General features: G+C 49.1%; 1 protein-coding gene across 2 annotated transcripts in view; it reads right to left on the bottom strand.

Annotated features, from left to right (window-relative positions):
* The window catches only part of PLXNA3 (plexin A3), a 677771-nt gene that overhangs the window by 243187 nt on the left and 408691 nt on the right, over positions 1–25893 (bottom strand). For both annotated transcript variants that reach the window (XM_069645473.1, XM_069645474.1), the window contains exons 6-8: positions 9791–9914; positions 8307–8460; positions 6812–6911 (exon numbers count right to left, since the gene is read on the bottom strand). In XM_069645473.1, coding sequence (XP_069501574.1) covers positions 6812–6911; positions 8307–8460; positions 9791–9914 — 378 coding nt within the window. The remainder of the gene's footprint in view (positions 1–6811; positions 6912–8306; positions 8461–9790; positions 9915–25893) is intronic.

Here is a 25893-nt window from a genome sequence, read left to right as displayed (position 1 = left end):
CAGCAATCACGTGCATTTTTGAGGTTTTGCAAGTTGGTTTCCTGCTTTGGAGTTATCAGCCATCTGCTCTATATGTTAGCCGACCAGTCCGGAATCGTGCGTTTGTTCATCTAGAATTCTTTGGTGTGTGTCCTGAGGCTTTCTGAGCTGCATGTATTTAGTGGAGAAACTTTGCTGGACATTTGAGGCAGGGAGACATGGCATCTAAAGGAACGGGGCCACTGACAAATGCGGTGGACAAAATGGTGTGCCACGGAAGTTGGGGGGGACAACAAACGCCCTTGAAGTGATGAGACCAGAGGATCTGTTGGGAAGCACCTCAAGACCTTCCTCTTTGCTTCTGCCTTTGCTCCCACCTCTGCCCTGCTGATCAGTTCTCTCTTGGCACCGTGCACCTGGTCACCCTATGTCCTCCGGGCCCAGGTGCCTGCTCAACCTGCCACCCTCCCCCGCACCGCCTCCAGCCCACCCATTGCACTGGGATCTGTATGCATACACCCCCCCCCTTTTTCTTCCTCAGACCTACCCTGTCTGCTGCCTTAAACCTAGCACTTGCCATTTGCTGGCTGCACTACCACGGTTTGTTGCCTTTATTATTTATTTATCCGTTTCTCCTTTGCTCTGCACTTTCCACTTCTCCCCCCTTCCATGCACTTTTCCCATCCCCCTCTGCCATGCACTTGTGCGTTCTCAATGTCACTGGGCCTAGTAAGATTGTTGTTTTGTTCTCCCCTGTTCCCCTCCCATGCCTTGTCGCGCTCTGAAACACGTGTGTACGAGCGCAATAGAAATAAAATATCAATAGCCCCCCGCCCCCCTAAAATGACACCCATGCATGCATTGTACATATACTTGGGTTTATGCAGTTTTCTGTCTGGATCTGTATCTCCCAATCATCTCAGATGTTCATCCCTGGGATGGCTGGGCCTCAGTGAATGCTCTCAGGGGTCATCCCTGGGATGGCTAGGCCTCAGTGAACGCTCTCAGGTGTTCATCCCTGGGATGGCTGGGCCTCAGTGAATGCTCTCAGGGGTCATCCCTGGGATGGCTGGGCCTCAGTGAACGCTCTCAGGGGTCATCCCTGGGATGGCTAGGCCTCAGTGAACGCTCTCAGGTAGTCATCCCTGGCATGGCTAAGCCTCAGTGAATCCTCTCAGGTGGTCATCCCTGGGATCAGTTGTTCATCCCTGGGATAGCTGGGCCTCAGTGAATCCCCTCAGGGGTCATCCCTGGGATGGCTGGGCCTCAGTTAATCCTCTCAGGGGTCATCCCTGGGATGGCTGGGCCTCAGTTAATCCTCTCAGGGGCCATCCCTGGGATGGCTAGGCCTCAGTGAATCCTCTCAGGTGGTCATCCCTGGGATCAGTTGTTCATCCCTGGGATGGCTGGGCCTCAGTGCTTCACAGATCTTGCATGTTCTGTCGCTCTGAGGTTGGCAGAGTGATAATAGGGTTGTCACACAATCCCATGCTTGGTGTGCCACACAAAAGAGTGGGGCTCCGCTACTGGGGGGAGCGCAGTGTTAGATGTGCAGTGGGTGGTTGACCTGCACCTGCTCTCCTGGCTTCTCGCTTGCAACCTGCACCGCACGGTCGGGTGTCCAATAGCTGGGGGTCCGGGCCTCGGCTTTGGTGGGAATGGGGTTAGGCAGAGGGTGACCTCAGCGGGCGGTTGCTGCATGGTTTGAACCGCCTGTCCAGGCTCGGGGATCACAGTCTGCTTTGGGGTCGGTTGTGGGGTGGGTGGGTGGGTGATGAGACCCGAGGATCTGTTGGGAGGTGCGGACTAGTGTTCCTAGATGGTTGGGTATGGGCACCCTGGCCTGGCGGTGGGGGTGTGCGCGGGTCCATATTTTGGCTTCACTTCCCTTGGCGGGTCTCAGGGTGGGTTTCATTTGCTGAACGTTTGGAGGTAAAGCGACATGGAGGGTGAATGTGTTGCAGTTGTGGGGGACAGGGAAAGGCCTGGAGCGGGTCAGCGGACTGGCCACTAATTATCCTAAAGCCTAGATCGTTCTCTAATATGACAGACATGTGAACTTGATTCATCAGTATTTCCGGATTTCTACAATTGTGTTATAATTAGCACGTGACTGCTTATTATTCACTGGGCATGCACGCTGCATGTAAATTATAGCAGCGCTCTCAACTACACAGCATACAACAGAGTTCTGCGTAAAATGTGCTCCAGCTGTCGCTACCATTTCAATACTTGCCGCCCCACTTCTCAATCTGCCCTTTGGGCTTACAACTTCCCTATAGGAGTCATTTCTACTATTTTTAGCTGTTCTGGAAACTACAACTACCGCTGCACGCACTTTGAGGCTCTTTCCCTCGTGTTTTCAGATTAAAGTCTGCTGAAGGGACATCCTACCTACAGTGCTTCGACACCATAACAAATGACAAGAGGCACCATATAACAAGTATAGTGGGGCAATTTTCTGCTCAGGTCGCTGCAGCAGAAGGCTGAGAAGAGGGGGGTGACGGGGGGGGGCGGGGGAGAGTGGTCAGCGTGATGTTTTCTTAAGCTTGGCAGGAAGACTGACTGGCAACCCTACCCTCGCTGGGATGAAAAGACCATGTGAAAAGAATGGAGGGGTCGAAAACGGCCACAGCCAGACGGCCTCCACTAATCAGGCCCCGTGAAAAGGGCCCCACAGTGGGGAGAACCACTCCAAAGCGACCCTTCCCAGCGGATAGTCCAAACAGGAAGCCTAGCCGCCGAGTCACAGGAGCAGGTAGGCCGCACTCGCCCGTTGCCGTGGCAACTCTGGGAGAAAGAAGGGCTCCTCCACTTGTCTGCCTCAGAAATGAAGGGGACTGGGATATGTTGGCAGGCGGGAGGAGGTGAAGAGAGACAAGCCATGTGGATGCTCCCCTGCTTCGTAAACAGCGCGGTAATTTATGGGTCGGCGCCGGGAATAAAATGCTTCATGTTCCACATCTCTGCCGTTCTGCTTTGTCTCCGCGTGGTTCTGGTAATGTGCGGACTGACCCTTTCCTTCACCCCACTCCACGCCACCCCGTCGCAGATCCTCGCGGCCGCCATTTCCTTTGCTTTGTGAGCCCGTTTTACTGTCTGCGGTGGGAGGGGGGCGAGGGGGGGCGGAGGTTAGCCTCAATAGGCCATTCTCTGGAGGGCCCACCTGCAGCCTCCAGGGACGAGGCAATTAAGGCAGCATGGATGCAGCTCCCAGTCCGGGGTGGGGAAAGGGATGGCAAGGAGGACAATGCCGATTCTAGGATTTGCAAGGCCATTTGACCAAAACAGGCAGGCCTTCCATGTGTAGGAACATCACCACTAGTGACATCACAAAAAGTGCTGTAACCGGTAGTAACGTCAGCCTTAAATACTTGAGGTTATCGTGGGATGCTACTTATCCAGACGGTGTGATGAGTAGTAATGGATCATAGAATCCTGTATTGCCCCCCAGTTGTGGGCAATAATGGTATTAGGACCTAGATTGGGGCCAGGTGTTATGGAAAAGATCAACATTTGGGGGGGGGGAAGTGAAACATGGCCCCTAAGCAGCAGATGCTAGGCATCCTGTGAGCCCAGCCCCCTTTCTATTTTCATGCTCGGCCAGTGCCACAGAGATGGGTCTGGGAGCCAGCGAGGACGAGATAGAAGAGCCGGCATGGAAGGAAGGAGGCAGCAGGAATGGATCGATTGCTAGCAAGACACCTTGGGAAACAAGAGCAGTGGGGTCACGCTAACTGGTAGGCGATGGAGGATGTGAGGAGACGGGGCTACACAGGACACCAAGTGCTAGCACAGGTTGATAATGCCAGAAGGCCAGGATGTTGCCTGGCTCACATGATTCTATAGTCCTCCCCGGCCCTGGGTGCTAATGCAGTGTATGTGCAGTAGGTGACCACCACCCAAGTTAGTAGTCCCAAGCCAAAGGCGAGGACCTCTAATAAGGGTGAAGATCACCATGCACACTATAAAGCCAGATGGTAAGGGCTCGAACGCTACTGAGCTTGTGCAGCCGAGGATGGGGGGTGGGAGGGAGAATACGGGCAGCCTCACCCGCAGCTTTCTGTAACACAGCTTGTCCAAGTCTCCTTGACTAGTGTGTACAGAGCACAGATGGGAGCTTGGAATTAAGACTTTACAGGCAGATAGATCTTCCATTCTAAGCTTGCTGATTGGATAGAGAACTGGGATAACAAAAGAAGCACAGTATGGAGGCTTCTACTGTAGAGCCTGGATTCCACACTTTGTTTGCCTAAATAGAAGAACTCTTTCTCCAATACAAACCCTTTAACTGTGGCTTATTCCCCATGCACATGTGAGAGGGAGGAGAGTTATATGGATCTATGTCATGCTATTTGCTTTTATAGTTCCAACTCTTGGTATACCTTGTATATAATTACAAAGCCCCTTGAAAATGAGATTGAGGTGAAGAGGCATTTTGGGGAGAAAAAAAAAAAAGATTAGAACAATTCCTGAATACAAAAGTGTGTATGTACCCTGTGTACAAGCAGGCAAGGAATTGGGCCGGAACAAGACTGAGCTGTGCTCTGTTAAAGGTCATTTTTTTTTTGTTAATGTTAAAGGTCATTTGTACCGCGCACTATCACCACCGGAGTGGTCCCCTGGTGCTCTGGCAGCTCTAAAAGAGGGGGGGGATGGTGGGTTAGTGGGTGGAGGCTGGAAAAGTGCAAGATTGCAGTGATGTGCTGTTGGCAGCCTCAGCCCGGTGGTTCCGTCGGCTGGGCCTGGGGTGTATGCGGCCGGTAGTCGTCGTGTGCTGATGTGCAAGTCTATGTGTTTTTTTTGTTTTGTTGTTGCAGTGTAGTGAAGTTCGTGCGGTTTGCTGCGCTAGAGGTTTGTGGTTGTGTTTGGTTTGGAGTTTGAGAGGTGTATGCAGAGAAGGAAATTGTTAATGGTATTCGTTAGTCATCTCTATCCTGGACTGAACCGTGTAATCTTACCCGACGGGATGCTTGTACACCCTGAGCCTCAGGAGGTATGTGCCCGATTTTCCATTCGAGGCCGTTTGAGGATCTAGCTGCCCCCTCCGCCCGCTCCCTTAATAACCTTGCATGCTCCTCCCCCCCTCCACATGACTAGCGCCGCTGCTAGTGTCCATACACCCGGTTGTGTGGTGATTGGTGGTGTGAGTGCGCAAAAATTGTCTTGCCAGAAGGCTGTTCGGTGTAGACCTGAGGCACAAACCTGGCCTCCCCCACATTTCACTGTCATGGTGACTATTCTGACAGATGAAATGAGCTTCATACCAAGGGTGCATTGCATGCCCAGAAGGAATGCACATTTGAATTTCTGTCACATACATGTTTGATAAATAGGTGGCCATTCTTATGTTCCCAAAATGCACTTTCTTTCGTATGCAAAGCAGCCAGCCTCCTATATTCAGGGCACATATCCATCAGTCCATGGTGCTCCTGCCCACTAGTGGACAAGGTATGCCTCCCTCCGGCCACAGCTACATCGGGGCATAGCACCCCAAAGACTGCTGCCCTCTCTGAATCCCTGACCCAGGATAAGGACATGCTTCCCTGAAGCAGACAGCTGCAAATAGAGCATGAGTCAGCGGGCATCAAAGATTTGCTGACTTCATTTGCAGAGGATAACAGTATTAGCCGCTCAACAGATTAGAGGGATTTCAGCAAAATGCTCATCCAGGGGCTGTGTTGAAGCCTGCATCTCACACCAAGAAGGGCCACAGCTGCTTGGTGATAGGAAAAGCAGCAAAGAATAAGGAAGAGCTTATCCCTAGCCTTTCCTTAAATCACAGGCAGGCAAGTGATGGGGAGGGGTAAAGCAGACATGAAGAAGAGTATAGGAGAAAGGGCAGCAGTACAAGCTCATGCTTGAAGCATCATACTCGCACGATTGGTTGAATAACCCATACTATCAAGCAAGGACCCCAAAACAATGAATATTGTAAGACCCTCTGACTCATTAGGGACTAAACTTCCTGCAGTGCCTCAGAACATTGAAAAAACTGGGGCCGGCCGCATGAGCATCTATGGAAGATACCAAACTGGGAACTTATACACGGAGTAAGTGCGTGACAGATGGTAAGGCGATAAAGGGATGATGGGGGAGGAGCAGGACATACAGAAACATTGCCGTACCAAGCCTGGCAGAACTGGCCCAGTACATTCTAGGCAACTAAGTGCCAGACATGGAATGAGCGGGAGAGGGAACAGGTGCGCCCAGTCCAAGGTCCTGAGTTAAGTGCCAAGAGGTTACCATTCCCAACCATTCATAATGGGAAAAGCGAAACTACAAGCACGAGACCGTAAAGGGAAAAAACTGGATGTAATGAGCAGATTAAAAATGATGCGGGAGCTTGAGAGTTCAGAGGGCTTCAAGAGGATGTCCCTGATTTCACCGAATCCACTTAACCTAAAGGAGAAATCTTCGATTTTTTTTCTTCGAATTGTTTTTATTATGCAGCGGAGACTTCCAGCCCTCCTCCCACTTACCCCTACCTTAGCCTACCCTCTTACCCACCCCGCATCTATGTTTTAAAATGTACCTACTTACCTAACCAATTCAAAGAAGAAAAAAAATGTGAAGATTTGCGAGGAGGTGAAATTGGATTCGGTGAAATCTAGGGAATCGCTACGAGATATGGTAGCACTGGAAGACATGGGTATTGTGAGAGCCTCGAACCCTAAGCTAAGGCAGTTTCACATGCAAGATGACAAACGCCACCGAAATGGCAGAAGTCATGGCATACAAGACCAAATCACATTACATTAGCTCCGACTACTTGCGCAAGGTCGCAGTTCTACTTAACAGACCCACCCCCTGCAGGGCAAGTGGTACTTACGACTGGAGGACGCTGCAGTTGTAAAAGACAAAATCGGTGCTGGCAAATGTCTTGCCCGTCTCCTTGGACTTCAGATGCAGCTTCACGGTGCGTGCATTTCCTGCGGAAAAGGGACAGGAAGGCCGGGTGAGAAAGAAGCAGCCACTCGGGAACAGTGCGCAAGTAATGGTATATTCATCGCCACTCTCTTCACTTTCCGCTTTAGACTTCAGTTTTTCAGTTTGGGGCTTTAGTTTCGGTTTTAATTTGGGACACTTGTCGTACTTTTTTAGTCTGGGATTACAATTACATAGCAATTTTTGTGTCTGGGATAAAAGTTTTCAGCTTCAAGCCTTAAGAGCAGTGGTCGAAGAGGGTGGGAGCGGTGCACCTCTACTTCTTTTAATTAAGTTTTACCGTTCCTATACTTTTATTTGAAAAAGAAACCGTTCCGGAACAGTTTCGTTTTAAAATAAAAGTGTAGGAAGAAGTTGAACTTGCACTTTCAGTGCACTGCACAGGACATTTACTTAAAGAGCAGGCACATGTGTTTTGGGGTTTTTATTGTGCATGTCGTCTGTGGGGAGCGGTGCAGGCCAGCAGGGAACATAGTTCCACTACTTCTTTTCATACACTTCGACCACTGCTTACGACTTTTATTTGGCTTTAAACTAGCATTTGCACTTTAGGCTTGGTACGAGTTTTTTTTATGTTGGGGTGGGGAAAAAGGGGGGAGGGGTCACACATTTGTTTGATTTTGGGCTGGCACTGTCTAAAATGCAGCCAACTGGTCCTTTTTTGCAGCCCTTGGTCCCCTCTTGGAATTACACCTAAGAGCTGGTGCACCCCATCCTGTTATACACAGAGATCATCAGCGCTGTGATTAAAATTCAGGATTATACGATCCCTGGTCTTATCCATATGGAGAATATTGGGGACAGGGCTAGAGAAAGAGGACAGCATAACATTCGTGGGAGTGGGAGAAGCCCAGCATCAGGCCAGTCGAGTTTATTGAATTACACAAGATGGCGGATTCTGACAGTTTGGTGTGTATATCATCAGGCATTAATGGCCGTTTCATAAGGAGCATATCATGGGCAGGTTGTGTTAGTCTAAAGGTGAGGGCTGGTTGTCTTTGTGTACAAAAACGTCACACAGCGCAAGAATGGCCTAGAATGAAATCTCCCATCTGTGCAAATTACCCTGGAAGGTATCCCATTAGGCCAGCACGCCCCTCGGGGGTACTTCAGGAGGGAGGTGCCATCTTGGCCTGGGCACCTTACTCACAGGAGAGCGCCCCAAGGACCGTCTGTGCCTGACAAAACAAGTATGTGCGCTACAAAGGTCACAGCTCTGACGTGAGGAGGGCGGCCATGAATAAGTCGATTGTTCTCGCTTTATTGCCATAGGCCTGTTAGTCTGAGAAGGCTTTTCCTTTTTTCTTTTTTTAGGTCTGTTATTTTTCTGAAAACCTCTCCCTCCAGTTTCTATGCCCCTTGGCAGCCAAAGCTCTCACCATGTCCGCTCGTGACGGCGGGCACGTCCCGCAGGGAGGGCGAGAAGCAGTGCACCTCCCCGTGCTTGATCAGGGCCTCTCGCTCAACGACGTCCTCAAAAGAGCAGGTGACTCCGGCCGACAGGTCTGGAACATTCTGCACGGAAAGCGTGAGCTAGAAAACAAAATAAATCAGTGTTGGAGGGAGGAAGGGCTGTGGGGGTACTTGGCAAAGGTGGGAGTGGGGTGCAAATGAGCACACCGAACAAGCCCCTGGCAGTGCACCTGCAGCAGTGCCCGGTGCAGCAGATGGCACTCCTTCACAGACATAATGTAATATAACGGCATCATTTCGAGTGGCCCAATTGGCGCTAATGCAGTCAGGATTGTGCGCTGGGCATCGCACTATCCAACACAACAAAACAGATCTTGCCAACCCAAGACACACAACTGCAGCAGACCGACTCCAACCCGGGGCGAGGGGGAGTAAAGGGGGGGAAACATTAGTATAGAAAACGATGGGACAGAAACCACTTCAGACACTGTGTGAGGCGCGGAAGTAGGTCACCCAGCAATCTTTCCGTCCATAAATACTACCAAGGTGGGCTTGAGGAATACGGCATAATCACCCTGCAATTAGAAAAGCAGCTCCATCCCAGGAGAACCATGGACGTCAAAGTGGGGGGGGGGGGGAGAAGGGGGCATATTTCCCATGGAGGGCGGTAGCGACACGGCGCTGCCGCAGGAGCCGGCAAACGGGTTTTTACCGCTGCAGTCATTACACCTATGGCACCACTGGAAAGATCTACGAGAGTGAAGGGTCAACGCAGTCATGATCAAGACACCACCGCCCCAGAGGAGTTTCTGAAAGAGGCCATACCAAGGCGGGCATTATGAATCGGGTTAATAGCACTGCAGTCTGTATGATATGATAGGTTATTTATAAAGCGCTTAATACCCACACGTTTCTAGGTGCAGACCCAGGCATCGTGTCGTCTTGCTTTCAAGGCGCGCACGTTGCCCCTGAGCTATCCTGAGAACATTGCACTTTTGAGTGGGTGGTTGGGTGTGAAAGGCCCCTTGATAAGCAGCGCCCTCTTTGAGGCAAGACACAGGTGGACTGATACCATCTGACCTTAGCTGACCCCAGCTCGGAAAGAAGGAAATCACCTCTATACTTAGTGGCGCCGGACTGGCACAGAGTAGAGTGGATGCCAACAGAGCTGGGGGGAGCTGGGCTGGCACAGAGCAGAGAGGATGCCAACAGAGCTTGCGGGAGCTGGGCTGGCACAGAGCAGGGGGAATGCCAACAGAGCTCGATGGAGCGGGGATAAGGAAAGGGAAGGTTCCCTTAAAGTTGGTCTAGCTGGGCTGAGGGAGAGTATGGAAGATGCCTTCTTCCTGAGACCCTGGCCATATGAACAGACCTCAAACCAACGAACCCGTCCGCCAGCCTCCACCCCTTCCACCTCCCTGACTAGGCCTGCACTCCGGCGGTCTCTTACCAGTAGTTCAGGGATTGTAACAGACACATTGTTGGGGTGCACCTCAAGGTGTACACAATGGTTACGCTCAGCAGTGAAGCGGTGAGGCTCGTCAGCACGCGGGCAATCGTTCCTCCGGCTGCACCTGAAAAGAGAAAGAGGAGCCTTGTAGATACACCCAGCAAGTGGTCCAACAGCATTTGTACAGATGACAAACATCTCTGTGCAGTCTTTGTGACCTCTGTGTGGAAGAAATGTAGGTCATGAGCAAGTTACCCACAACACGCAATCTAACTTCTGTCCCTCTTCGTACAAAAGGAGGCCTGGTAGAAGGGCGGCCCTCGAAAGAGAAAGAATGCCAGGCTAAGGACCACCAGGACCATCCAAGTCGTCCCATTTTATGCCTACTCCAAGCACAAAGTGTAAGTTCTGTAATTTAACCCCTACTTACGCGATCTCTACCCCACCCCTCTACGATTTCGCTTTTTTTATTAGCCGTTTTCTGCAGCAAGTTGGTACATGCAGATGTTAGCTTTTGCAAAAAGAAAGCCACACCATTAAAAACCTGGCCTATGAAACAGAGCAAGCCTACATGTCCCAGGTTCGAATCCCGGCTGGGAAAACTCACCAAATTTTCCTACACAGGTTGATAAATGGAGTATTAATACATTGGTTAATCGCTGCTCTTATTGCTGTTCCTATAAGCATGAGGAATGAAGCATGAGGTGCAGTATATAAAGCTAATATGTTTCTGTAAACACGTCCCCACCCCCACTCTACCTCCTCCTCCTCCTCCCCCAGCAAGGCCAGACATGTGGACTACATGCTGTCCCCGTATGATGTGCCCCCTCAGCACTTATTGAAATCTGTCATTAACGTTCTAGATATTGGTCTTAAATTGGGTGGTCTGGGATGAGCTGCCTAGTTCCTATTAGCCAATTCAATGTTGCTCGATTTATCAAACTTTGAAGGTCTAAAGTCTGAGTGGGACAAGCTGAAGCTTGAAATCAGTGACTTGCAGTGTTCACACACACATCACAGCAGCTAGCGGACTCACCTAGCTATCTTGCTAGATCCTAAGAAAGGAAACACAAGGCCCCAGTATGGTTGATTGGATCACACATGCTGCTGTTCACCATCCTGCAGCAGTTGTACACCAGTTGTACACCTCTCCTCCCAGCCTAGATCCACCCACTTCCTTAGGCCAAGGCACTGCACATTTTGAGGGATCCAAACAACTTTTATTTTTATAGCACCTCATTTTCATTGTAAAGAACCCGCTGCAGGTTTGCAGCATCACTGCAATACGTAGGTTTTGATGCACCTGGTGAGTACTGTGAGGAATCTGAGGGTGTCCTCACTTCTTTCCATAACATATCCTCCTCCCAGGTAGCCAGAGAAAGGCCATCGCTCTCAGATCCTGACCCTGGGGGTGGATATGCGACGGAGGATCACCTAGGTGGAGGAGACTTGGGGAGTGGGGATGAGATACCCTTGAGTGAGACACGGTATCCCACATTTCCCTTTTCTAAGGAGTCTAATATCTCCCAGGCCTTTGTAGGTTATTACCAGTTACTTTCCTATCTTTTGCCTGAATCATCTCTGAGTAAACACCAGTCGGGTACTGGGACAAGGAAGAGACACCAGAGCCATACATCCTCTCTTTCTGGTTTCTACTCATAAGAACACCACTCTGTCTTGTCTTCAAATCTCTACGGTCTTGCCCCCAACTATCTTGCATCTCTCCTCTCATTCTATTCTCCCTCTCGTCCTCTCCGCTCTGCTGATCACTTTCGACTTAATGTGCACAATCTTGTTTTCGATCCTTTCAACTTCTTGCTCCTTTTCACTGGGGCATTCTTCCTCTCTCTCTCTCTCTCTCTCTCTCTGATCCATTACTTTCGATTCATCGTTCCGCTCTTCTTTAAAAAAGCATTTACTACAGTCATCTGATTGTTACTGGTTGATTCTGAACAACAATTTCCATTGCATATTTTAATGTACAGCTAATTGTTCTCTGTAAAGCGCTTTGGTTAAAGGCGCTATATAAAACACAATAAATACAAATACAAAAATACAACTGGAGTTTACAGCTTGTGGTTGATGCTCTTAAGTAGCACAAGTTAACATCCGTGATTTTAAGTGCCCTATGAAGAAAAAAAGCCGTGAAAAGCCATGTTCAAGCACCTGTGAAAGAACAAACCTTAAAATTAGCAAATAAGATTATATGTCTTTCAGGTTCCGTCTACTGGCTTGATTGTGGGCTGCAAAGCTGCAAAGCACAGGTTCTCAACTAATGGGTCTTTCTTAGAGCGTCCATACAAGTTCTCCACTTTTAGGTCCTAAGCACTGTCTTGGATGCTGCTGCACCCTCTCAGGGGCCGTGGAAGAGCAACCAAGCAGAAAGAGGCAGGCAAAAGGGTAGCAAGTTATGGTGAAAAGATTGTTCGTCCTGATGGCCTCCAAAAGGAGGCTGTCAGGTTGCCGGGCTCCCCAAAGTGGCAGCAAGCTAGATCAGGCGGTCTGAACGGTTCTATGTGATTTTTACCAAAATCTTTTAATTTGAGGCATTTTATACCGCAACCAAATCACAGAAAAAAATGCATTGTTTTTTCATTATTTGGGGGGCTCACCCCCACAAGCCCCACGTTTCCTGATCTTTTTAACCCGCCAAACTCCTCCCCAACTGTTTTAACCCCTTACTCCCTATATGGGATACTTCACTCATCGTAATCATATTTCTAATGCTTGTATCTGCTTTGATTCACATTCTGTGCATAGACAGTTATTGTGTTCGAAATTCAAATTCGAAAAGGGACGTCGACAGGGCGTGCCAGTAATACTATCCCTAGTGTGAGATGCACTGTACCCATGGTCCTTCACACATCGAGGTCCATCAGATTGTTTTGTTTCTAATATGAGGTAGCATGAAGTGTAGAGCGAGTACAGGTGTATCCAAGCAGATATCTATCAGACAAGCTCATAAAGCATTGACCATGCTGGCTATAGCGGTTGGGAATTGTAGCTCAAAGCATCTGGCAAGCCAACCCTGTCAGGCTCGGTGTAATTGTGGCCGGGGCCAGTATAGAGTCAGTATATAGTGGTGGGTCTGAAGGGATACCAGCATACTGGAACCATGTTGTAACCTGGCATATCCACAGATGAATGCATCAGAGACTGATGCTGGAAAAGGGAGGTAGGGGAGTACCCAAAGATCTTCTACCACCGCTTCTTCATAGGCAAATAATGGCAAATACATTCTTGCTCGGCTTTTGGAGATACCCTTCCGAAGCTGGAACCTCCCCATACCATCCTGAAGTTCTGCATCACACAGAGGTTTAGTGCAAATGCCGAAAACTTACATTTTCAAATTTCAAAAGGGTTAAGGAACATAATTCAAATGGACCAATCTTAATGGGTATGGTCTTGAATGTAAACACTAAACAGAATTCACCAAAGAAACAGACAAAAAACTCTGGGATGATAGGGGAAAGGTGGCGCTAGGCTTTGCTTTCTTCCTTGCCGTACATAGATCTTCCACAGTCCTTCAACTCCCAGTCTAGGGTCAAGAATGATTTTGGTAGGAGGTGAAGGAGTGGGTGCTGCAGGACGGCTCTTCCCATCCCGGTGTCTGCAGGGTGTTGTCCTTCCAGGCAGTACTACTTGGTGAATGTGAGAGGCGCCTCCCAGGTGGCAGTCTGACATATGCCCATCAGTGGGATTCCTGCCCACAGTGCTGGTGATGCTGCTGTGGACAGAGGAATGTGCTGGAACTTTGCCAATTAATGGCCTATTTGCCTTTTGATGACAGAGGGAGAATATTGATGAGATCCACCTCGATAATTGCTGTTTAGAAATAGCTTTCCCTTTATTTGACAGGCCAAAGGAGACAAATAAATGGGTAGAGTCTCTGAAGGCTTTTGTTCTGTCTAAATAATATCTTATTGTCCTCTACAGATCTAGAGACTGTAGGGCAGTCTCCGCAAGTGACTTGACGTTTTGGAAGAAAGTCGGTAGTTGGATGGTACAATTCAAGTGGAAGTCTGTTGGACCTTTAGGGATGAAGCAGGGTTTTGATTTACGCACCACCCTATCACTTTCAAAATGTAAATATGGTTAGTCAACTGCTAGTGTCCTTATATCTGATGCGTTAATTGCCTTAAGCTCCATGCTCCCAGCAGAGAACGCGCCTTTACCCTAGTACATCATATTTGTTGTCATCTCTATCAGGTGGGACGGTTGGCTAGGCAGCTGCTTTGGATGTAGAAGCTTTCAGGGGATAGGGTGCCTGGAAAGGAATTCAGTATCAATAGCTGATGGCTGTATTTCCCTATCGGATGCTTGTTGACAGCAGGAGTGGTCCAAGATATTATTCTTCAGTGCAGAGTGAAAAGGCAGAACAAGTTCTTTGGCTGGTCCCTTGTCCAGGATATCAGTAAGATCATCCTATACAATATCCTTTGCAGGATATTCCAAGCCCAACTATTTAGTGACCTTATTCATCACTGAACTGTACGCTGCACTAGGATGGGCAGCCAAATCTTGCGTGGCAAAGTCCACTTCTGGAGAAGGGTGCAATCCACTGGCTTCCTTCAGGCATGTAGCCAAGTCCCCAATTCGGGATTGCTCAGAGATTAGCTCCACGGGACTTTGGGTGTTTCAAAACGTTCAATCCCAAAGGGTAAAAATACTTCTTCCCCCACTTCAAAAATTTTAAACCCTTAAAACCTGTATATGGTCAGAGTCATTTGATAATGAAGTAGTGGAAGTTTTTCGATTCGATGCTTCTCATATTGTTTACACGGTCAACGTCACTCAAGTAGGCATCTCAGGCATTTGACACGGGCGTGATGGCTTTAAGAGGCACAGTGGGATAAGTTGGCTTTTTCACCTCTTTCGAAGGGCCGCCTTAAAAAAAGTCCATCTTTTTCAGACGGAACTCTTCCCAATGTGTCAGACTTGCCTCGGAAACTTACCTTTTTCCCCATCGGGCGAGGGTGAAGAACCAGATGACTAAGTAAGCGGACGTCTCTTCTTGGATTGTCTTGCAGAAGACGAAACGAAGAGTGACGCGAATCGCTCCTTGACCTCGACTGATTTGAATGTTTGGAATGCTTTTTAGATCTCTGAGGAGACTTATCCTTCACACTCCTGTCTTTTTAAGATTTTTTCTACGAAGGAGTAGAGGATGCGGATTTTGACACCGACCGACCTACGGTGAGTCAACCTCCTCTCCTTCAAGGGCTTGCTAGTCATGGATTGATGAGAACCACAGTTGTTGACCTTGTGCTCTTCGCCGAGACACCAGAGGAATATTCTGTGCAGATTTGTGATGAACATCTTCATGTCACTATCCCGCACACCTCTTTAAATAAGTCTTCAGAGTAGACATACTCGAAGAATTTAGAACTATTCAATAGAAAATAATTGCAGAGGCGAGTCAAGCCGTTAAGAAGCATGCTGTGCATGCAGAAAAATGAAACTGAGGTGCAAGGTGTGCTATTTATACGAACATTGACGTCACATCCGAGCGTGTGAATGGAAGCTGCAGAGGGACATCGACTGAACGACACACAGCGCCCTCTGCTGTCGAAAAGGTTTCCAAAGCTGCAAGCAGGATTTCAGTATATCAAAGATGAGGAATCTGTGGGAGGACGCAATCCATTAGAAAAGGTGTTTCGGATGCAGCGTGAGGTGAGAGTATTAGGATTTGTATTTTGTCTAGGTTGAGTTTTAGATAGTTGGCTGTCATTCCGCAATTTGCGTGAGGCAGTTTGCTAAGGGTGGTGCTGAAGTTTCTATGGTCTGTCCTTCTGTATCTGATTTGCGTGTCATCTGCATAGTTGTAACAGGTGAGCCCATAAGATTGTATGAGTACTTTATGATCCCTGAGCCCAGCCCCAGCACTAAGGCCATTTCCGCAACCCCACAGGGGAGATCTGGAAGTATATTTTTGCCTTTGCAGCACTGCTTTGAGGCCCTGCAAGATCACCTTAAGATGCCTCCTCCTATTTGGTGGCCTTTCACAGCTCCCCCTCCACCATATATTACGCTGTAGTATACAGATGTCTTAGATCCATTACTGCGTCTGGCTGTATTGCACCAAAGCTGCCACGTCCTAGACCACTCTTGCAGGGTTTGCTTATCCCACTGGGGTTCCTTTATTAATCACTCTTATGACGGATGTGTTTCATCTGCAAGTTTGTCGACTATCTGCAAGCTTCGCTGATATATGTCATGCTGGTTGCTTATATAGCCTTAAACCTGCCTCGAAGAACCAGGCCGGGCAAGAGCTTGGGGCTGTGGGCAGAGAGAATAGACGAGAGAGGTGTACAGTAAAGTGTGACAGAAGAAATGGGAGTGGCATTGAGGGAAGCATGTTATTGCAGTATATGTTTCGTGCTTATATAGTGCTTATACTTCCTGAGGGTAACTCCAAGCACTGAGCGGCAAATGGAGAGGGAGACACAAAAGACTGAAGCATGAATAAGGATTGAGAAGGAAGCAAGTATGTTATTTCATGATATATTTAAAGCAATTTAAAGGGGTCTCATAGTGCAACTTTTCATTTCATGTACCCTGTACCTTTGTAACAAAGCTGAACATATCCTTTTCTTCTGCGCTCTGATGCCCCTGGGTCTGGTGCGCATTATCAATAAACGAAACGAAACTTCTTCAATTTTGTCTGCCTCTTGGACCAAGTCTCTGGACGGAAAAGATAGATGGATCGAGAGCCATGTGTGAATTATGATATCTGGATCAGTGCAGGCCAAAAGTGCCAGGTTTCAGTGTTTTGGTATTTTTTAAGTGGTTTGTGGTGGTGACACTTGTGATGAAAGCACCATCAGAGCAGAGCCCCGAGTTTTGGTGGCTTGCTCTATTCCAGTGGGTATCTGCCAGGACAGCGGGTGCTCTATAGATTGCAAAGGTCTGTGGGTTGTGGAAAGATACAAGATGAGCAGGTTTCATGCAAAGTAGGCTTGGCAAGGCTTTGCTGGGGTCAGTGCGAGGTGGTGTGGGGGACTAGAAGACGTGAGACTACTGTGTATGGTGTGCAATATGGCCCACAAGGAAAGTGTCAGTATGCTAATGGGGCAGGGGATGCTGGCTTGAAAAGTGTTTCATCAGGCCCAGGGGCCTTGGCTGTAGTTGCTTTCATGTTGGTGAAATGGGGCCAATAGTTTTGGCATGTCCCCCATGTCCTTTGCCAGCCCTGGACATAGTTTGTGGGGGGTCTTTTAGAGTCCTTGCGTTCTAATCTGGACCAAGGGATAGTTTGGGGTCACATGTCTTCCGTGGGGGCGTGAGGGAGAAACAATCCCATTGGGTATAGCCTCTGGATCAAGCATGGTGGTGCGGTGGAGGGATTGGGTGGGTTGGGAGTCCCAATCCTGTTGTGGAAGGTGCATGAATGCGAAGATATCAGGCCGAAGGTTTCCAGCCTCCCAACTACGGGTATGAACATTGTTTGCTGAATTACAGACTTGTGATATTCACCAGAGTATGGAGTTCTGGAAGTTGGTTGCAAGGTATGTGCCTTTCTAGCGTCACTTCCTGTACCAAACCGTCCTGACAGGCTAATATGGGATGAAGTTCACAGTGATTTCTAGGGCTGTTGCTATGGAAGCCCTGGTGGGTGATGCACAAAGTTTTAAACTGCATTTTGCGTTTGCCTGGGAGCCAGTGCAGTGTCTGTAGAGCCGGTTGAACTCTGCCGATCTTCCCAGTCAGAGGAGGAGTCTTGCCACTACGTTTTGTACTCTTTATATGATACAATATGATATTTTATTTATAGCGCGCCTATACACAAGGGTTTCAAGGCGTGATGAGGCAAGGGGGGGGGGGAACCAGGGAGGACAAGACAATGATCTTACTAGGCCAAGTGACATTGAGGTCGCACAAATGCAGAATATAGACAGAATATAGTTTAGTTTATTCATTTGTATTGCGCACCAGACCCGAGGGTATGAGGGCGCATGAGCAGCAAGGTGATTCAAAGCTTGGTTACAGGTTGCTTATACTTTACATTACATAATTACAGTGTGACAATGAAGGAACGTGTTTAGTTTGGCAGGAGATAATGCAGTAAATATATTTAAAGAATTACAAATATTTACAAATTTAATATTACAAATTTACAGATTTACTTAAAGCATGCAACGCGGAGAGCAGCCGTGTGGTGTTAGAGGTGTTAATGGTTCGTGTTCTTTAACCAATGGATGTAGTTGCGTCTAAAAAGTGAGTAAGATTGGGGAGTTCTGAGCGATGGTGGTAAGGAGTTCCAGTGTTGGTGCTTTCACCTGGAAGCTGTTGCCACCCATTTTGGTGCGTTTAAACCTGGGGACAGTGAGCAGATTAGTATTGGAGGTTGTAGTGGGTCTGATGGGGGTGTGTTTGCATATTCTGTCTGCCAGATAGCGTGGGGCAGGATTATTCAGGCATTTGTGAGTGAGCGATGCTACTTTAAGCAGGATTTTGTCTGTTGTGCTGAGCCAGTTATGGGATTTCCTGATATTGGAAATGTGTTCCCTCCTGGGAATATTGAGCGCTGCCCTAAGAGCGTTGTTTTGTAGCGTCTGAATTTTGTTGGTGATTTGTTTGGTGGCTCCTATGCAGAGGCCGTTACAATATTCCTGTTTGGATAATACCAATGCTCTGGCTAGTGTAGTGCAGCTGTGGGTGGAGAGGAAGGGTTTGGCTGCTCTTATAAGCTTACATGTGTAGGCCGTAGAGGATGCCATTGAGCTAACCTGTTTGTGGAAGGTTAGGGAGGAGTCGAGGTATATTCCTAGGGTTTTTACTTCTTTGGAAACCTTGATTAGGTTCCCGTCTATGATGAAGTTGGTGTAGTTGTGGTCGAGTTTGGTTAGGTTGGAAGTGGAACCAAGGATGATGAGTTCAGTTTTGTCATCATTCAGGCAAAGACTGTGAGAAGCCATCCATGCCTGGATGATGAGATACACCTTGTTCACCAAGGCCAAATCCTGGTTGTAATCTCCCGTCAACGGGATGAGGATCTGTGCATCATCGGCGTAGTTAATGTAGGTGATACCCAGGCCATTTAGATCATCAAACAGGGGCTTCGTGAACACGTTGTACAGAGTGGGGGAGACGCACGAGCCCTGTGGGACTCCACACGTAATGGGGATGGGTTCGGCGGCGGCAGAGGAGGAGGAGAAGAAGAATCGCATGGATCTGTTGTTGAGGAATGACTCAATCCAACTGATGGCTTCTTGTGAAAAGTGGGCAGCTGAGTCTAAATGATTACATAGGATTTTATGGTCAACTAGGTCAAACGCCGCAGAGAGGTCTAACAAGAGTAGTAATGCAGTTTTCCCGCTATCTATAAGGACGTCTATTTGGGCTTTCAGATCCATGTTGGGGTCCGAAGCCGGATTGTCTTATTCCTAGAAGGTGGTTTGTTTCAAGATATTTTTGGATTTGTTGGTATGCTGTCTTGTCTAGTATCTTGAGCAGGAATGGGACGGTGGTAATCGGTCTGTAGTTGTTTGGGATGGAGGGGTTGGGGGAGGGTTTTTTGAGGAGAGGGAGGACCCAGGACTCTAAGGTTACTGGGGACTGTTCCCGAGGAAAAGGAGGCATCGATGAGTCTGGTGATGAATGGCGAGAGGTCTCTTGCCGCGTCTTTAATGATTTGTGAGGGGCAGAGGTCGCCTTTGCAGTTGGAGGGTTTAAGGCCAAGAATGATTTTTTCTACTTCGAGAGAAGAGACTTTGGAAAAGCTGAAGCGAGAAGTGTTGGGTGTGTGGTGTGAGGGTGGAGGGCTCGAGTGGGCGTTGATGGGGTTGGTAAGATTGGTGATGGAGTCTTTCTTATTTTTAATTTTTGTTTGAAGGCCAGTGACTTTGTTGTTTAGTGCATTTTGGATACTGGTGCACCATTGTTTGTTTTTAACGCAAGTATCTGGGATTGTTACCGGGGTTTCCAATTCTTTCAGGATAGTAAATAATTCTCTGGAGCTGGAATTGGATTGTGAGATTCTCTGGTTATAGGATTCTTGTTTGGCCGCTATGATTTCTTTTTTATAGTTGGCCGTTATTTTGTTAAGCAGTAGTTTGTTATGGTCTGTCAGAGATTGTCTCCAGACTTGTTCCAGTTTACGCTTTTCCAATCTAAGGGTTTTAAGATGGCTGGAGAACCATTGGTTGAGGTGCTTTTTTGGTTTGGATTTTCTAAGTTTCAATGGTGCAATGGCGTCTAAGGCTATGCGCATGGTGTTGTTATAGCCTTCTACGAGGTCATAGGGATTAGAGTCTTGGAGTTGGCCAAGTGTAGTAAGAATGAGTGGGATCAGTTTTTTTACTGTAATATTTTTTTTGCTTCTCGTGGGGATGGCTGGGGCTAGTGCCATGTTGGTTGTAGGGCTTGAGGCCTCAAGTGAGAAGGAGAGGAGATGGTGGTCGGTCCAGGATTGGGGAGTGTTGTTAGTGATTGATACGGCACAGTTGTAGTCTGCTATCCAGTCAAGGGTTCTCCCTTTGTTATGGGTGGGGCTGGTTACTTTTTGTGTGATGCCTAGTTCAGACAGGGTGTTACTGATGAGTGGCTTGATTGTCTTTGGAGTCTTTGTAGCCTAGATTGAAGTCTCCTAAGAGGAGGCATTGTGAGGAGTTTTTTAGGTTGTCGGTAAGGATGGCATTGAGGTCTTCCTCGAAAGATCCCAGTGGTCCAGGCGGTCTGTATAGTAAGTGAATGGATATTGTTTGGGAGTTAGCGATGGGTAGTTTGGCTGTAAGTGATTCACATGATGGGTGGTGTGTAGCGGGGTTAAGTCTGATGTTAAGGTGGGTCTTGGCAATGATGGCCAAACCCCCGCCTTTAGCTTCAGTTCTGTCCACTCGGATGATGGTGTAGTCAGTGGGGATGGCTAGCGAAAGGGCTGGGCCTGCGGCTGCATGAATCCAGGACTCTGTTATGGCTAGGAGGTCTAGATCTTCAGCTAAGATGAGATCAGCGATGTCCGTGGCATGGGCAATCATGGAGCGTGCATTGATGAGGGCACCTTTTATAGGTAGGGTATTGGCTTTGGCAGGGGTGGGGGTGGTTGCTGTGATGAGCGCTCTGTTAGTTGTAGTGGAGTTGATGGGTTTAGGTTTGGGTTTTTTTAGCGTAAGGTTAGCGCAGGTGCTAATGGATGTTCGGTATGTGAGTATGGATTGTGTGGAGTCCCTGGCTCTAGGCTCGTGTATTTTGGGAAGTCTGGACAGTAATCTGGTCAGCCTGTCCGAAAGGCTTGGGGGAGCGAGTAGGGTAAGCATGATTGTGGTGTTGGGCTCTGTGAGGGTGGGTGATGTGGTGCCTAGGCTGGTCAAGTTAAGGGGTGAGCTGGGCAGGCATGTGGAATTGGTGATGTGGAGAATGATTCTCAGTAGTATAGAGTAAAGTCCCGGGAGGAACATTGTGTGAGGTGGGTAGGGTGCAATGTGTGTCCTGTCTAGGGTCAAAATCTAGCAGTAGGCGCGTAAGTGTAGTCAGTGCGGCCTGCTTGGAGTAGCACCTAATCCAAGTAGCACATGGTTGCAGATTGGCATCTGACTCAGATACAGGTATGCAAAGTGGCCCTTAGATTAGAGTAGCGCAGATTAGCAGTTAGAGTCAAAAATAGCAAGCGTTTGTCAATTAGCACAGCATTAGGTTTAGAATGGCACCAGTGTACCAATTAACATCTTGGATCGGAGTAGCGCATGAGTTCAGAGTGGCACATATATTCAGAATAGCGCCTGGATTGGGAATAGCACCTAGGTTCAGAGTAGCACTTAGTTCAAGATAACACCTAGATTCAAAATAACCCCTAAATTCAGAATAGCACTTAGATTAAACGTGACATGAGTTTGCAGATTAAGCACAACATTGAGTTTAGCGGCTATAAAAATATGTTGCGCGAGGACACATTGGGCTACAGGTCAACAGATCTAGAGGCAATTGGTGAGCAGATCAGCAGAACAAAGCAGATGGTCACAATGCGGTTAAAAATGGCAACTAGAATTGCATTAGGGTAACAGAGCAGCAATGAGGCACAAAGCAGTAATATGTTACAGGGCTGACTAACGACACAATAGTCTAAATACGACTGCGCACCTATGTACTGGAAATGGCAGCAAGGGCATGGCTTGCTTAGAACCTTACAGGCAGACTAAATGCTAATGTGCATCTAGATATTAAATGAGGTTAACAGTAGTATTGAATAAGTAAAGCAATGCAATGCACAAGTGTGTAAGGCAAAACTGTGCGATATAGCATTTGGAGCGGCAGTATACAGAGTTGCTTAGTCAGTGTGATCCATCCGTACATAACGCCGGACACAAAAGGGTTACTGGAAGTAGGTAAGGCGGTGCGAGTATAGCACTAGGCTGCATTGTTTATGAAACGATCTGCTGGTAGGATGGGAGGGGCTTCTGGTTGGCTGTTACAAGTTTGACTTTAATATTGTTAGTGGGGTGTCTCACCGTATTGGCAGCCGTCCTGGGGAGGAAGATAAGGCAGAGGCACGACAGAGAGCTTGGACCTGGAGCAGCCCCCAGCGCGGCACGCTCGGTCAGCTCAGTCAGCTGGCCTTTTTCCTAGGCCTTCTGCATGCCGGTGGTTGGACTGCAGCTAAGAGGAAAGGCTGCCCCAATTGGCTGGCTCCTGGATGCCTGGTTCCTGGAAGTCAATAGACCACAGCGGCGGCCATCTTGGAAACGGGACACATCTCGGGATTTCGATCCTGTAATGTGAAATCCGCGTGGCTTGCCAAGTTGGTGACAAAGGTAGGGCACAAAAATGAAATCTGGAAGCTAGTAGGAGGGTAGGCAGTGGGCCTTGGAGGGGCTGCTTGGCTACAGTTAATGTGCCTGAGCTTACCTCTACTCCCTATGCTGGATGCTGCTGGGTACGCTCCTGCAGCACGAGGCAGGGCTAGGAGCTCGTGCTCCGCAGAAAGGTGATATAGACAGTTATATTTTCAGACACATTTGGAATGTGGTTTAATGCTTCACAAATCCATTTTACTCAACACAAACAAATGTTTGCTCATGAAAAAACAATGCTAAAATCTTACTATGCTAAGTGTAAAATTAAAGATGGGTTGGTAGGGGATCTGGTGTGTACTGGGTAAATGGAAGACCGTGAAATAGGCTCCCACATCTGACCAATATGTGTAATCCTGAGCAAATCACTTTACCTCAAGGGGCCAAATTTGCCCTAACTTCTCAAACGAGGACACCAAAAGTGAATCAGTTAAGTTTTCACTATAAAAACAGACGAGCTGTATAATGTAGCTAGCATTTCATGCTTGTCCTGGCATAAGATGACAGTACTTGGCGAAGGAGCCGGCACTTGGCCTGCATGGCAGTAAGCTTACATATGATGACTTCTGAGCATGCAATGCACGCTGGGTGTGGTGATCATTTCAGCTGTCAGAATAGTCACCATCCCAGTAAAATGTGTGCAAAGCACGAGCCATTATACAACTTTTGGGCCGTTTTGAGCCTCGGGTTGAAACAGAATGGGACTCCGGAAAGACAATTCTTGCCAGAGCGCAGCTACATCTTATTCCAGCCCAATTCCTTCCCTCAACCTGGTATAAGATGGCACAATAGGATATATTTATTTTATTTATTTGCATTTTTAAAGCTCTCACACAGCCCGGGGGCATCAGGGCGCTGTTACAGGAATATGTCTTAGTTGCGTATTTATAACATGCTTAATACCCAGAAGTTTCTAAGCGCGGACCGGGGGAGGGGGTAGGAAATCGAACCTGTGTTGCTTCATGTCGTCGTCTTGTGTTCCAAGGCGAGCACGTTGCCGCTGCACTATCCTGCCAGGTTTCAGAGCAGTTCCTGGCAGGTGAGGCAGGATGTAGCATATCATGGCCATCTATACCTGGCATGTGAGACGGTCAGATTGCAGTGACTGGCCACGTGAGGTAGTACTGGCATAAGGAAGCAGTGTTGCGATTCTGCTGGATGTGAGACCGGCATATCATGACTGCACCCATTCCATATTGGGACAACACTGTAGTTAATATATGCTAGAAAACTAAATACTCCTATGTTTATAACTATTTGGTATTTATGCAACTTTTTTTTTTACTTTAGCTGTGTCACTTCCTTTGATGTCACCAGGCTGAAAGGCTATATGGCATCATTTCCTGTGATTTCAGTGTCAAAATGTCATACGATGTCACTTTCATCGTTTTGGAAGATGTCACTTATGCTGCCCCTGGCATTTTGGTGAACTGACGTACCCGGTGTTGCATGTGAACCCCTCCTGGGAGCAAGGTAGCTCCCAGGATGTTGTAATGGGTCACGTGGCAGTAGCCACGCGACCAACATAATAAAAGAGGCGAGCCGCTTTCGGCTCGCCAGTCACTCCCATTCTGGCTCCAGCGTCGTTCCTGTTGCACCAGGCTGGTGCTGCGCTGTTGGTGCTGGGCCCACGGACAGTGCCCAGCTTAAGGACGGTGCCCCTGCCGGGCAACGCCGTCTCTGTGGGTCCCCCAGTTATGTGAGGCGGGTTGGGGATGCGACCCCGGCCTGGGTGCCCCCAGAGCCGGGGCCGCGGTGGCCAGGTGGACCTGGCCACGTGTGCGGAGCTCCGGTGCTCTGGAGCGGGGTGAGGCGGGCCCATCTCCAACTGGGCCCGCAAAGACGGAGGGTGGCGAGCTGTCCGCCCTGTCCCCAGCGGGAGACGGAACGTGTTGGCAGCTGCGCCACCGTGTAGGAGGTAGAGGGGCCCTGCGCGCCCCAGCAAGAAATGGTGAGGCGGGCCCATCTCTAACAGGGCCCGCCAAGAGGAGTTTGCGGCCGGGCCACAACAACGGGAGGTGGCCCCGAGAGGAGCGGCTGCTGTTTCCCCGCAGGGAGGAGGATGTGCGGTAGTGGCCGCGTGAGCTGCCCCCCCTCCCATCTGGGGGGGGAGGACTGGCCCAAGGAAGGGAGAGGTCCGTGGCATCGGCCGCATATCGAGGGAGGCCGTTTTTCCCCTCCCCCCAGAGAGGGGAGCGATAGTATCCTGCGGCGTCGGCCGCACAGAAAAGGAGGCGGGCCCAACACCAGCTGGGCCCGCAAGGAAAACATTGTGGGCGAGCGGCCCGCCCGTCCCCTGAGGGAGACGGAAGATGTTCGCGGCATAGACCGCGTGGGTGGCTGCACCCCTCCCCCACCACCAACAGGAAGGGCACACGCAATGTCGCCCCGGATGGAGAGGTGAGCGGCCTCTCCCCCAGCATGCCAGCTGACCGCCCACCACAGCGCGGCTGCCCCTATCGGCCCACGGTAGAGGGACACATGAGGCGGGCCCAAAACCAGCTGGGCCCGTGCGAAAAAAAAAAAAAAAAAAAGATGTTGCAGGCCCGAATCCAACGGGGCCTGCAAATGAAAAGAACAAAGGAAGGCGGCCTGTGTGCGAGCCCCGCACGTTACCCATCCTGGGGTGGGATCTGCATTTCCCCCCCACTGCCGGGAGCCGCACGCGATGGTCCCTGCCCCGCTGTGAGGAGGAAGGTGCGGCTCTGCCGCAACAAAGAAGTGAAGCCGTCGGCCCCTCCCCCATCCCGGGCAAAGAGCAGCGAGGTGGCTGCAGTGAAACAACTGGGCCCGCGGCGGTGAAGGGAAGAACTGTGATACTGGCCAAACATAACGCCAGCAACCCCATGTGAAGGGGGAGGTGCGAAAGGGCAGGTTTGCCCCCTGACTCGGGACTTGGCCGATGTGGCCCCTGGGTTTTCCCAGGTGCGGCTTTTCCGGCCCCAAGTTGTGAGCTGAACTGTCCCGAATAGCTGCCCATGGATGATGTCGGACTGGTCTCCTGCAGACCCGCAGTTGCTTAATGTGGACTCAGTAGCCACCCCCATGAAGACTGGGATCCTGCAGACCCGGGACGTGCTTAAAATGGCCCATTCAAGTGGCGATGGCAAGCTGTGATCCTGCATAGTGTGGCCATGCTTTAAATGGTGCCAGGGGGCATCAACAAGGGCGGCGTTCAGCAATAGTGAAACCACTCACCCAGGTTAATAAAGGGTGTATTAGTAGAGTGGTTGTAGGAGTAGTAGTGGGCAAGTAGCGGTATGTGTTTTGTTTTGTTGTGTTTATTAAAAAATGGAGTGGTGTTGCATATGAACC

The sequence above is a fragment of the Ambystoma mexicanum genome, chromosome 2p (genome assembly GCF_040938575.1).
Source record: "Ambystoma mexicanum isolate Mex_15411 chromosome 2p, UKY_AmexF1_1, whole genome shotgun sequence".
Classification (NCBI taxonomy): domain Eukaryota; kingdom Metazoa; phylum Chordata; class Amphibia; order Caudata; family Ambystomatidae; genus Ambystoma; species Ambystoma mexicanum.
The sequence above is the reverse complement of the archived record's forward strand: the minus strand, read 5'-3'. Positions and strand labels throughout refer to the sequence as shown.